General features: G+C 40.5%; 2 protein-coding genes across 2 annotated transcripts; both read right to left on the reverse strand.

Moving 5' to 3' along the window:
* Positions 1–4,351: 4,351 nt before the first annotated feature.
* On the reverse strand, positions 4,352–7,571 carry Cbr-acr-15 (the record flags this gene model as incomplete). The annotated part of the gene is made up of 8 exons (XM_002635279.1): positions 4,352–4,516; positions 4,599–4,892; positions 4,949–5,146; positions 5,193–5,295; positions 6,299–6,489; positions 6,534–6,684; positions 6,741–6,895; positions 7,377–7,571. The coding sequence occupies 8 exons, from the start codon at positions 7,569–7,571 to the stop codon at positions 4,352–4,354; spliced, it is 1,452 nt and encodes a 483-aa protein (XP_002635325.1).
* A 2,789-nt stretch (positions 7,572–10,360) lies between these two features.
* Cbr-asns-1 lies at positions 10,361–12,753 on the reverse strand (the record flags this gene model as incomplete). Its single annotated transcript, XM_045236593.1, has 6 exons — positions 10,361–10,496; positions 10,843–11,977; positions 12,100–12,231; positions 12,343–12,415; positions 12,464–12,553; positions 12,601–12,753. 6 exons carry the CDS (start codon positions 12,751–12,753, stop codon positions 10,361–10,363), a joined length of 1,719 nt encoding a protein of 572 aa, XP_045091853.1.
* Positions 12,754–13,671: the final 918 nt, after the last annotated feature.

A 13,671-nucleotide genomic window follows, 5' to 3' on the forward strand; every position in this document is an offset into this window, starting at 1 on the left:
AGCTCTGAAAAATTCCGATTTCCAAACTGGATTTGAATTTCCTCCGATGAGTTTGTCTACCAAAGTTTTATAACTACCATAAACTTTCTGAATAACGTACACTGAAATCTGTAATAGAACCCCAGAGTCCTCTAACATTCAACTTTAGGCTAATTTATCTCAGTTCCTATAAGAGATATCAAAAAGTAATTAACGTATAAAATGTTCATCATGTTATCAGTAACATTATATCAATTGTCAGTTTTTTTATACTTCTTATAAGAATCGAGATAAATTGACTCAACGTTTGGGGTCATTCTATTAGAATGGTAGTGTACGTCATAAAACAATGGAAATTTGAAATCGTTGAGCAAAGTACCACGATTTTTGACTAGGTTCCAAAAGTTTGGAAGATTCGAAAATTATAAGTTGTAAAAAATGAAACATGTAATTTCAGGAGTATAAAAAGATGTGAAAAAATGCCTAAAATTGAGAAATTCAAGAAAATTAAGGACAAATTAATTAGCTCAAAAATTGAACTCTGCATCTCAAAGGGAAAAAATTTCACACTGATTGTGAACTTCACCAGGGCCAAAAATCTATCATTTCTCGAAAAACCGAAAAACCGATATATCATCGGAAGAGGGGCGAATTTTCACACTTTATCTTTGATCAGCTCAACTTTTTTGCGGGCAGGTCACTGATTGACAAAAGGTTGACAACAATCGGACGTTTTGTTTTGACACATACTCTTTGCTTTATGAAAAACGTAGAGATTCATTAGTAATTTGAGACAAAGCGGTCAGAGGTAACGGAACTTTGTTTTGGAAATCAACTGGGTGGGAGAAGGTTCTAGATGCTTGATTGGGATGTTTCAGTGATAAAGAAGAGATCAAATGGACCAAATAATTTTCAATGGAAGACACATTTTGAAAATTATTTTTTAAAAACTGACCGGTTTAAAAATATTGGTTACTGTTTGTTTTGGATCAATGAGTGGATGATATCATTATCAGAGACAGTGAGATCGTATTGGAAAACAGACAAATATTGAAAAATCAATTTGAAGATAAGCCGCTAATCCAGACTCACAATATCCGAAATTCTCTTTCTCTCCTGACCAATAAATCTCAAAATCTCACCTCCGACCCAAGATTACCTAGAAATTGGACTCCTGGAAATCTCACGACTCCTGGAGGTCCTTCACGGGACAAACAAGACAAAAAAGTGTGTCAGAACTAGAACCAGAAGACGTTGGAAGAAGCACTTGGAAACTAGTGCTCGGTGGCTCATTTTCCAACTCCTCCTCTCTTTTAGGGGGAGCGCACTGCTCCAGAAACATTGACGGTGGGAAAAACAAGCATGGAAAACGGATTGGATGAGCTCAAAGACAGAAGATGGGCAAAAAAAGGAAAAGGAAGAAGGAAAGAAACTGGGAGTGAGAATAAGTGAGGAGAAGAAAGGAGTGGGTTAGTTCGAAATTTGGAATTGGTTGTTGGAGAAACAAAAAACTGAATGGAATGGAATGAAAATGGAATAGAGGGAGAGAGAGATGATAGGTGGGTGGTCTTGGTACAAGAAGGGGAAACGATGGGAGAGAAGGAATGGGTTGTGCAGAATGGGATGTGGAGGGGAGGATCCAAGGGTTCGTAGATCTTCGGTTGTTCGGATTAATGGAATCCAGTAGGTATCATGGATAAGGTAGTCTGGGATTCAAGAGTACTAGGATTCCAAATAAGATTATAGCAATTAAAATAGCACGCCGTATTTTCTCTAGTAGAAGCCATTATCAACTTTGAACTTAGTTATCTCGGTTCCTTTAAGAGATATCAAAAAGATGTGAACTAATAAAATGTTACTGATAATACGATAAACATTTTATCAATTGATAACTTTTTGATATCTCGGACAGGGATGAGATATAGGGGTTCAAAGTTGACGGTTTCGGTGGGCTTTTATTACAGGTTTTATGGTTGAAAAAGATGCTCGGTTCAAAATAAATGTGTTATCAATATCTAGGAATCCTAATTTTTATGAGTTTAAACTTTTAAAAATCTCAAATCTTATTATTCCTAGGCATCACGAATCCAATAAAATCCTAGGAATTCCTTCGGTTCTACTTACTGACACTCTGACAGAGTGACCCCCCCCCACTAACTTTTAGCTTTGAGCAGATATATCTCGGTTTCTGTGCAAAATATCAAAAATGTGTCAACTGATAAAATATTAGAGATATCCTGATCAACACCTTATCCGTTGACCACTTTTTGATATCTTGCCCACGAACCGAGATAAATTGGCTCAAAGTTAAAAGCTTGACAGTTAACTTGCAACTTCCCGATGCTCTTTGTAACCTACTACTACTGCAAGAAAAGTATAGCGGAGGAATTCTTAATCAAAAGTTCATCTACTACATTTTTATTGCTAGGTCTGACGCACATGGATGTCACGACACGTGGATCTTGAAGCTTCAGAATTTTAAATCAATGGTTTTCATAAAGGGCTACAGAAATCCTGGCCTAACAATAATTGGTTAGTTCAAACCGTTGATAAGCTCATGATTATCAGGTTCACAACGAAATCCCTTACTATCCTCAGAATTCAGAACTTCCTCAACTAGTGGAACCCACTTCTAACTAACCAGACCTCTTTGAAACGCGATCTCTGCTCGCTATACACCTTCGCTAATAGCGACGCAAAACAAAAGTCTAAAAACTTCTAGAGACACTATGCGGTCATCATCATCATCCACAAGCTCCGCCCCCTCCCCGTCTTCCCCACTTTTCTCTCCCGCTCATTGTCTTCTCGTCCCAATAGTTTTTATGCCGAACTCCACGCTCATAAAGTTGACCATAAAATCCATTCGACTTCTTATATTCGCTTCAAACCGGATGATGTTGTGAAGGGAAGAATGCGAATTTTCTCCTGGTGAGCAAGAAGCACCGTGCAGATTGACGACATCCTTTTTCAATTAGGACTCTCTTTCTCGAGCTCTCCCTAGTTCCAAACCGATCCATCATACAAACCAATCCACTTTTTTCTGGTCCGGGTGGTTTAGGACAACTAATCAAGCCAAGATTCGAAAGGTAGATAGAGTTTAAAATAGGGGAAGAAAAAAGAGAAGGGGTCAGTGGAAAATGAGGAAAAAAGAAAAGCAAAAGGATGAGGAGGAGGAGGAAGGGACTGAATTTGATTTTGACGAAACGGGGGTAAAAAAGGGCGGAGAAACGAATGAAGAGGATATAGGGGGATGAGTTGAGTTGAGCAATGGACTTTCTCCTCGCATTTTTTGGAATTTGATCTGATAAAAAAAATGAGAATAGCCAAGATCATCAAACATCGAAAATAGTACATATTGGGTATTTTCAGACGTTATAAATGTTCGAATACAGTAAACCTGAAATAGAGGGGACCTTACATTGAGCTCAATTATCTCGGTTCCCATGGAAGATATCAAAAATGTGCTAACTAATAAAATGTCTGTGATATTATGATAAACAATTTATTAGTTGACAAGTTTTTGATATCTTTGACAGGAAACGAGATAAATTGGTTCAAAGTTGAAAGTTAGAGGTGCCCTTCTATTGCAGGTTGTACGGTACCACAGAATTCTAAGTACATTTAGCGTCGATCATTTCAGGAGCAAGCTGATTACCACTTGAGTCGGTCATTTGAAACTGCTTGTTTCTGAAAAAAAACAAACTTCCAGAATAGTTTGAAACATACATAACAATCCGAAAAAATTGCCGAAAATCTGAAACTGCACAAGAAACACGATGTACGGAACCCTAGAGGTTTCTAGGTCGGGTTGTGCAAGTCACGGCCGCGGGCGGCCATGACTCAAAAATCCCACAAAACGAGCTCCACCCATGAATTCTTCTTGGGTCTACGTATAAGTAAATTGACCCGAAACTACCGTAAACCTAATTTACCGCTATTCATCCTTTTGTCGGGTTGTTAGCTCTGGTAAATGTGACAAGAAGCCCATTAGCTACCGTATCTCTTTTGACCAATTCAGACTTCATGACTTTCGACCGAGCCTGAAATCCTTTTTGGCGTTTCGAGCCTCATAAAAATCCTTTATAGCTGTACGAGAACATTAGTCACCTAATGACCCACAACTACCCTCTGAATCGGGACTCATTCATCTTATTTCACCCAATTCGCACCCATTTCCAAAAACGATTCTTCGCCTCCAGCTTCTTCTCAAAGACGAAGAGGGCACATTAATTGGGTGCTGCTGCCCTATTTGAGCTTATGTGTGGGAGCATTTGGATTACTCACCAACCACCCACACGGCTCATTTGTGGTCGGAAAAAAAGAAAGAAAATGGAATGGTTTTATTGGAAGAATGATAGTAAGCAGAGAGGGTCTAGGCAAAGAGATACGGTGCACGCCAAGCGATGATGATGGATACGATAATGATGAGAATCGAGAAGACCAGAAGGCAAAGGCGGTCGACGACGATGGCGGCGAATCGCCATTCAAGGGCGACGCGGCTGTCTTCGTCATTGTCGTCGTCGTGTTCACGGATCATCTGGAATATGGGATTTTCAAAAGAGCAGACAGACATTACGAGGAACTGGAAAAAGGTGGAAAATGAGGGATCAAAGACAAACCTTAACATGATCATAGATTTTCTGCAACACCCGCAATCTTTCGACACTTTTCTCATCTGTCGATTTCTCCTGTTTGACCTGATAAATGAGTTCCTCAAAATTTTCTTTCAACATAATTCCCATTGTATGTATCTGGGTAACGGGTCCGTCTGCATACTCAAATGCAGTTCGAGCCATCGACTCTCTCCGATTTCTCATTTTCCAACTATCTTTCAGAGTGGCCATGTTATTGTCACGATCTGGCATTTTGATTCTTAACAGCCACGGAGACCATTCCAGGAGAATAAATCGCATCTGGAAGTTGACCAATAATTTTAGGATCCATAATGAAAACAAAAAGAAGGACCAACCCAAAATCCCATTCTCTCATGAACATGTTGATTCCGGAAATGAAAGCTTTGTACATATACTGTAAACGAGGTGGCTAGAACTGAAATGGCGTTACAGGTGTGGAAGAAGACTCCGAGGAGCGGGACGGCTTCAGAAGTCTGTGGAGTTAGTTCACTCATGATTGTGAGGAAGATACAGATGGCAAGAGAGACGGATATCTGAAGATAGGGGGAATTGGAAAACTGAGTATTGGGAGTCGAATACCTGTAGTCCAACTTTTTCGCAAGTTTCTGGGCTAACCGTGAATCCAAGGATAACCAGAACCATGGTGAGAAGGACAGGGGCGATGAGGTTAAAAGAGTAGTATCTGGAAATATTGAGATTCTGACAATCTTAATTTCACAAGGCCTATTATATCGACATTGTTAGAATAAGGAATTATCGGGACGGACCCTGTAATTTCAGTTTCTCATAAGAATTGAAACAAGCGCGAAATTCTCGAAGAATCTTCGTGAAGAAGTTCTCCTGTAAGATTCCAAAAAACTGTGAATGGGAGAGTTCAGAGAATCTCAAGGTGACTTAGCTTTAGGATTCGTACCATCAAACTTTTTATTTCATTTAGACTTTTCAAAATCTCAAATTCCTATAAGCTTCTTGAAATGCTGATATACCGTATTCCCTCTGAAAGAAGCCCAACCGTCAACTTTAAGCTCAGTTATCTCGGTTCTTTTAAAAAATACCAGAAATTGGTCAATTGATAAAATGTTGGTGATATTATGATAAACAATTTATCAGTAGACAAAATTTTGATATCATTCATAGGAGCTGAGATCATTGAGCTCAAAGTGCACGGCTTCTAATTGAGCAAATAAGGCATAGGGATTTTGCGAAATGTCGAGCTTACTGTATTTAAAGAAAAAATATCAAAAGTTAGGTCATGACCTAGAAAAAATTAGGTCATGACCTAGAAAAAATTGGGACATGACCCAGAAAAAATTAGGTCAGAATCTAGAAAAAGTTACGATATGATCTAGAAAAAAAATAGGTCATGACCTAGAAAAATAGATATCTGGTAAACGAGCCAAGACAATTAAGCACGAAGATGATTGGCGTCTATTAGAGGTAAAAGCGGTATACCGTAAACACTAATGAAAGGCCATCGTATACATTTACTTTAAGCCTATATATCTCGGTTCCTGTTACAGATATCTAAAAGTGATCAACTGACAAAATGTTTATCATAATATCGAAAATGTCTTGTCAGTTGACCACTTTTAGATATCTTTCACAGGAACCGAGGTAATTAAGCTCAAAGTGGTGGGAGTACATGGTGACCTTCTATTAGAATGCTTAAAGTATTTCAGACTTACAATGTCCTTCTCCTCAAATGAAGTGTAAAAGTGATATCTTCGTATTGCTCAGGACAACATTCGTACTGCTTCACAGTGATATTCGTCCGATTGCTAATGATAATCCACTCCCCATTTGGAATGAATTCCGAGAAATCAAAATCCCCCTTTTCCAGCTCTATCTTATCACGAGTATATGTCCAAGACCCAAACTGAAATTATATTCTTATCGAAAAGTTGCTTGAAACTACACTACCTTAAAGTAACAAATCTGCTCATCAAACGGAAACCAATAAATATCAAGTTTACAGGAAACTTTGAAAATGCCTGGAGGCATCCAATTGATATATCCAGTATGGTAATTGACTAGGTTCACTTTGTATGAGGAATCAAACTCCGCGTCGACGCTGAAAAAATTGAAAAAAAAATGTTTTTCATAGATTCAAAGAACTTCGGAAGTCACCTATTATAAAGAAGAATATCTGGAGTCCACAGAGCATCCGGCGGGTGTCGTAGATCTGTCACGTTCTCATACGCCGTCGGCTCCCATCGTAAATTCTCATCTCGCCAGGAGAACTTCAGCCACGCGTTCACTTCTAGTTGCTCCTCTTTTTCAGACTTAAATTAACAATAGATAAAATGATAAGGAATCTTAAGGGTCGTCGATTTCGAATTAGGAGTTAGGCGCTGTTAAGTTTGAGCTCTATTATCTCGGTTCCTATCAAAGATGTCAACAATATGCCAACTGATAAAATGTTCATGATATTATGATAAACAATTTATCAGTTAATAACTTTTCCATATCTTGAAAGCGAGATAATTGAGCTCAAACTGGACGAATAAGGCTACCTTCAATGATCTTTATTAATCTTTGACCTCAATTATCTCGGCAACTATAAGAGATATCAAAACTGTGTTAATTGATAACATATGCATCATAATATAGTTAGCATTTTATCAATAGACGAATTTTCGATATCACTCATAGGAATTGAGATAAATTGGTTCAAAATTAGTGAGCCCTTCTGTCACAGGTTTTACGATAGATTACTGTACTTTTCACTAGACTTTCACATGGTTAAATTTCCTAAAAACTCACCAAATTAATAATCTGCTGCAACGAGACCCCTAGCATCACTTTCACCGGTTTCGAGCTATCCAGAATCGGTCTCTCTTCCCGAACATATCCCGACATGAGATCATTGATAAGTCGAACTTCAGCGGCGGACCCATTTGATTCGGTGATTAGGTGTAAGAGGGTAATTAGAAATAAAATGAGGTGTGTCAGAAGCATCCCGGAGCATCCAACATGGGATTTCTGGAATTCATGGAGGGATAGAGAGACAGAGAGGGAGAAGAGAGACGTAGAGGGAAAAGTGAAACGAACGAAATGAAACGGATGGGAGCCAGAGGAAAGGGACAACTGTTGTTGCGATGGGAGAAGAGAAAACCAGAGAAAATGATTTACAAGGTTTACTTTAGAAACATTGTCTCTTCTGAAAGGTTCCAAAAAACTAGGATTCGTTTCAAAATCTTTTTCCTCTTCCACTCCCAAAAACCTGATCAAATTACGTCTTCTGTGTCATCACCAGCGAATTCTATTCCTCTTCTTCAACCACCCTCGCGTCTTGGCTCATAAACTCCAAATGGGGCCCCATTTCGTTTCTTGAATGTGTGAAACTTCAGTGCCATCTCTTTTAGCGGCTTTTGGTCTTCACTACATAAATTGGGCTATGAATTGGAAATGAAAAAGAGGGTATTCGAAGAGAAACCAGTTAGGGGACCAGAAGACAAAACAATTTTTTTTGCCATTCTCGTTTGTGGCGGGCAGAAACCGATTTGTAAATCTCAAGGGGATCCCATGCCGAAAATGGGCAATAGGCCCGCTTGTCTTCGCCTTGCTTTTAAGTACTTTTTGGTTTGTACTGACGCTACTTCTTTTTTGCGGCTAATGGGTTCGTAATCATTTCACTCTGGGGACTTTTTGAGAGAGAGAGAGAAAGAGAGAAAAAAAAAGAGAGAGAGAGAGAGAGAGAGAGAGAGAGAGAGAGAGAGAGGGAGAGAGAGAGAGAAAAGAAAACAAACAGGTGTACGGAGTCGTTTTTGATAGTGAAAAGGGAGATGATGATGATGAATGAGGGACAAGGAGCTAGGTGGTCAGAATGAAAAAATTGATTTAAATTTTTCAAAAAGTGTAGCAAACAGTCAACTTTAATCTGAATTATCTTTATTCCTGTGAAAGATATAAGAATGTGGTAAACTAATAAAATGTTTATCATAATATCATTAGCATTTTATCAGTTGACAAAGTTTTGATATCTTTCACAGGAACCGAGATAAACTGATTCAAAGTTAACAGTGTGAGGGCCCCTCTATTACAGGTTTTACGGTAGTGGTTTTACGGCAAAAATAGACGACTCAAGCAAAAAAAACAAATAATTTAAATCGCGCTTGTCCTAATCTTGTCCTATCCTTGTGCTATCCTTGTATCTGAAATTAATCGCTTTCGTTCTCACCGGCTGTCAAGTAATGGAGCCATAAAAATCACTTCAATAGCACCCAACACATGTTGGGAAAGTACTAAAACTAGTAGGATCAATATCAAAAGTTCAGAGAGTCCACATTGAAAAAAGTGGTGTAGAAAAGTGATGAAGAGTCTCTGGATACCGTAAACCCTTTTATAGAATCACCCCTCCTCCTTTAGCACTTAACTTTGAGACGATTTATCTTGGTCCCTGTGAAAGATATCAAAAATAAGTCAACTGATAAAATGCCTATGATATTATGATAAACAATTTGTAAGTTGATCACATTGTGATATCTTTAACATGAACCGATATACAGTACCGGTCAATAAGATATACAAAAACATATTTTTCAGTTGAATTTCGGCAACATTTGTCCATTTTCAAGAGTCTGGAGCTCGGTTGTCAAGTAAAATTTGGGACAATGTAAAACAGATCTAAATTCAAAACTTTGCATTTACAGAATTTTTCGGAATTTCCGAGTTTTTGAGATATTTGTCGGTTCCAGAAGGACACCCCTTTTAGCCCGTTTTTGTACTGAAAACGTGTTAGTGATTTTCCATAGGATCTGTTTTTAAATTTTGGAACTCCCTGACCTCCCAAAGGTTTTCAAAAGTTTAAAATTCTCCAGGTGGTCCAATGTCAACTTCAAAATACCAATATTCATCTTATCGCCCACTCCATTCATTCGACCACTTATCTCCTCCTCCACCCATCCCCGGAATCCAGTTACTCATCATCCATTACTTGCTTTTTGTGTGTGAGCAACAAAAAAAAACTGCGCCACTTTGTCTCCTCGTCACAGAGACTTCTAAAAACCAAACCGTTTATTTTTTTTGTGTTTTTTGTCTCAATTTCTCTCTAACAGTTTTTGTTAATTATAGAGCATTCCATTGCTGAGAAGACGAGAAAGAACAGGCGAAAATGATTTTGATACGTCAAAATCAACCGAATGAGCAATAGTAGAGAGACGCCAGACACAATGAGATGATGCTTCCTCTACTATATCAGTTCTCGATATCAACGAAATTTCGGAAAAAAAGGGAGGCAGGAAGGAGGAGGGGTTTGTTTGCCGATACCGACTCTCGTTTCGCATAGGAGGATCAGCAGGAAGGGCTCTGAGAGGAACCGGAAAGAAAACGGGTACGGAAAAAGAAGGCAAGGATCCGGGTTTCGAAAAAAAAGATAAGTGCTTCATTTTCCATTTTTTTTCTTATCACAACGCAAAAAAAAGACAAAAAATACATTGAAGTATATGTACAACAATTGGATAGATAATGGGGTCAAAATTAGGTCAAAATTAAGAAATAATTATTAAATAAAGAGAGAAAAATAGACACAATGAGAATATCCTAATCGAGCAACTACAAAAATAGTCTAACCGGGGGGAGAAAGGCAACACCAATACATTCGACATGGGGGGACGTGATCAAGGGGAATGGAACGGGTCTAAAGGGGTTTCAGTGGTTGATGAAAGGCGCAAAACTGGGTAAAGGGGAGATATAAGACACATGAAAGAAGCGAATATTCTAGAATGGGAAAATCATAAAGTGGGGGATTACGCAACACCAAGGGATCCAGTCGATCGTCGGCGTAGTCGGAGGAGGTCGTCGGATTTCACGTCCAGGATGTTTTCGGAATCGGGGGAATTGATGATGTTCTCTTTCTCGTCGGGTCGGTGCCAAGCAGCGGTTCTGGAAAATAATGTTTTGTTTTCGAAAAATGAAAAAATTATTGGCACGGCAGCCAAAAACGATTGTGGTTACCGTAGCCCACCCTTTATGTGCCTTTGAGCTCAATTATCTCGGCTCCTAGAAGAGAAATCAAGAATTCGTAAACTGATAAAATATTGGTGACATTATGATGAACAATTTTTTACTTGAAACTTTTATGATACCTTTTGAAAGAACCGAGATAAATTGATTCAAAGTTCAAAGTTAGGTTGACCTTCTATTACAGATTTTACGGTATGACTGAGCAGCCAAAAAAAGCAAGTTACGTTTTTTATGTTAAAAAGGTTTCAAACAAAATCAGACTCACCTATAAACCTTGGTGTGCACCAAGTGTCCCATCTTATCATAGACAAAAGTTTCCTCGAAAATCTGGCGATACCAATATTCCTCTGTCGTTTCTGGCGTCCTGTCCGGAAAGCGCTCCGCCCGTTGCTCGTACAATTCCTTCGAAATCAGCTTATCACAATGACTAGCCAAAATATCACCTAAATCAGTTTTTCCCAGAGCCTCAGCAAATCCTTCCTTGCTTCTCCAAAGAACCTCATCCGGCAACCATCCTTCAAAGGCACTTCTCAACAGATGTTTCTCCAATTTCATTGGCATCAATTTGTAGGTTGGTGGAAGACGGCTAACTAGGTCAATGAATCTTTTGTCAAGGAATGGAACACGGATTTCAAGGCCATGGCAAGAGGTGGAACGATCGCAGCGGAGCACATCGTACTGGTGGAGATGTTGCATTCTGCGGAGGATTTCCTTGTGGAGGTGAAGAGCATTTGGTGCTCTTTGCATATAAGCATAACTTCCGAAGAGCTCATCTGCTCCCTCTCCTGATAACAGAACCTTCACATCTGAGCTCTTTGAGATGTGTTGACAAAGGAGATAGTGGGCGATTCCACATCGGATGATCAGTGGGTCAAATGTTTCCAGAGCGAATACCACCTCTGAAACAGACGGATAAATATTAGGGGTTGAGTCAATAATAGTGGGTGGGTTACCTGGAATAATATCAACACATTGCTGTGGCGTGATCACGAGAACTTCATGTGGGATTTTCAGGTAGTCAGCCACTTTCCGAGCGGCCTCGAGATCCGGAGAGTCTTCAAATCCAACCGAGAAAGCGACTGGTTTCTGCTTCAAAAATCTGGTGGCAATGGAAGCGATCAGCGAGGAATCAAGTCCTCCTGACAACATGAATCCGAAGTTGCGATTTCCCATCAATCGTTTCTCAACAGACTTTACGAGAATATCTCGAACCAAGGTTTGTGTGCATTCAATGCTCAAAAATCTATCCGCAATGCTTGGAACCGAATAGTACTGCTGTGGCTGAATAGGTCTGCTCGGAGCTGCCAAGCTGATCGTCGCACAGCATCCAGGTGGGAAATATTCCACTCTCTCGCACAATTCCTCAATACATTTGACTTCGGACCCAATGAGAAGGGAACCTGAAAATGACGTCTTTTGTTTGAGAATTTCGAGTGTGTCTGTTGACTGGAAATCTAATGTGTCTCTGCATTTGTTTGATTTTTTGGCCTAAGTAGACTGGTTGGCAGCCGTGTCTCCTTACCGTTCAAATTGTACCCATAGAAAAGTGGTCTGACTCCGATGGGGTCTCGTCCGATGTAGACGTTCTTTGAGTCTGCCATGATGAAAGCGAAGACTCCATCTAACGAAGCGCAGGTCTCCTTGAGGTCTTCATCTATAAAAAGATCAATAGGTCGTGCTTTGTTTTTGTTTTAGATGTTTTTTCGAGTGGGGGAGGTCAAACAGCCCATCTCAAAGACAACAAAAAACCAGACCAAAAACTCACTGTGCTTGATGAATGACGTAATGATTGCTGCACAATCGCTTCCACCATTTTTCAAAGTGTAAGGGCAATCGATCTGCAACTCTCAAAAGTCCAATCAGAAATCAGATCAAAAGTTGATTACCTTCAGCGACTGATGGTTGTAGATCTCTCCATTGCAAACGACAGACAAACCGCCGCCGACAATTGGTTGAGCGCTTGGAGTATCTCCGGGCTTCAAAAAAGTATGTTACATGAGAAATGGGAATTGAAATTCCTTACCATAACAATTGCTAAGCGATGGAATCCCAAATGTACATTCGGTTGGACCTCATCCAGTACAGTAAGATCTGGACCACGGCCCACGATCTTCATGAACGCATCCTGCTGTTGTGGGGTGACTTGTTCGCCAATTATGGCCCAAATGCCGCACATGACAGTAGGATGGGGGATGAGAAGTGTGAATGAAAAGGAAGTTTGAAAGTTTGGTTCGGAAGATCCGAAGTTTCTGAAAGAGTAAAAGTAAGGAAGAGAAGAGTTACACGTGTGAGAGGAAGGGCATACGGAAGAGATAGATTTGAAATGAATGAGCTTCTTGATGATGAGAAAATGAAGTGCACTGACGGTCGGCGGTGCGGAGCCAGATAGGCTTATAAGAGTGCGCGCGGAAAGGTGGAGTCTGTGTCTCACACTACTAGGGGGGGCTGCTCCTGCTCACCCCACGGGCGGACTAGTTGGGTGATGATAACCGTAGAATCTGATCTGGTGTCGGGGCCTGGGAGGCGACGCAGACGACTAGAGAGCACCTTCTCTGGTGCGAGATGGGATAATGACCCGATTGATTTGCGAGAGGTCATGGAACAGGAGCACAGCGCCCGCCGCCGTCGCCTCGGTTGCGCAGGATCCCAATCAGACTCCACCCAGTCAGATTGACTCTCTCCCTCCCTCTCGTATGATCTTGCTCTCTCTTGCACGGGTGATGATGGCAGGTAGGAGCACACGCCGTGGGTTCTCGGGCGCCCGGGGCTCCGCCCTCCGACCTCTTACGGAAGCTCCTCTCGTGTGCGAATCGGAGGCGGAAAAGATGCGAGAGCGAATGATTCTCGCAGCAACCGATGGAATGGGAATGTTGGGGAGAGAGCGTCGGAACGTCGGAGACGCCGCCTGTTTTCTTGCTTTGAAAATGGAGAGCAAAAAGAGAAGAATCATCTTCCTTTTACCTCGCCCATCTCTCGTCAAAAAGGGGAGGTTGTTGCCAGCAGCGCCCTCCCGTCATATACCAGCTTGCGTACTCTTGCGTGTGTCCGAGACATTTGGGCTCCTCCCGGTGGTGTCAGTCTCAGTTACCTATAT

Source organism: Caenorhabditis briggsae, assembly GCF_000004555.2.
Source record: "Caenorhabditis briggsae complete genome, chrV, whole genome shotgun sequence".
Lineage (NCBI taxonomy): Eukaryota > Metazoa > Nematoda > Chromadorea > Rhabditida > Rhabditidae > Caenorhabditis > Caenorhabditis briggsae.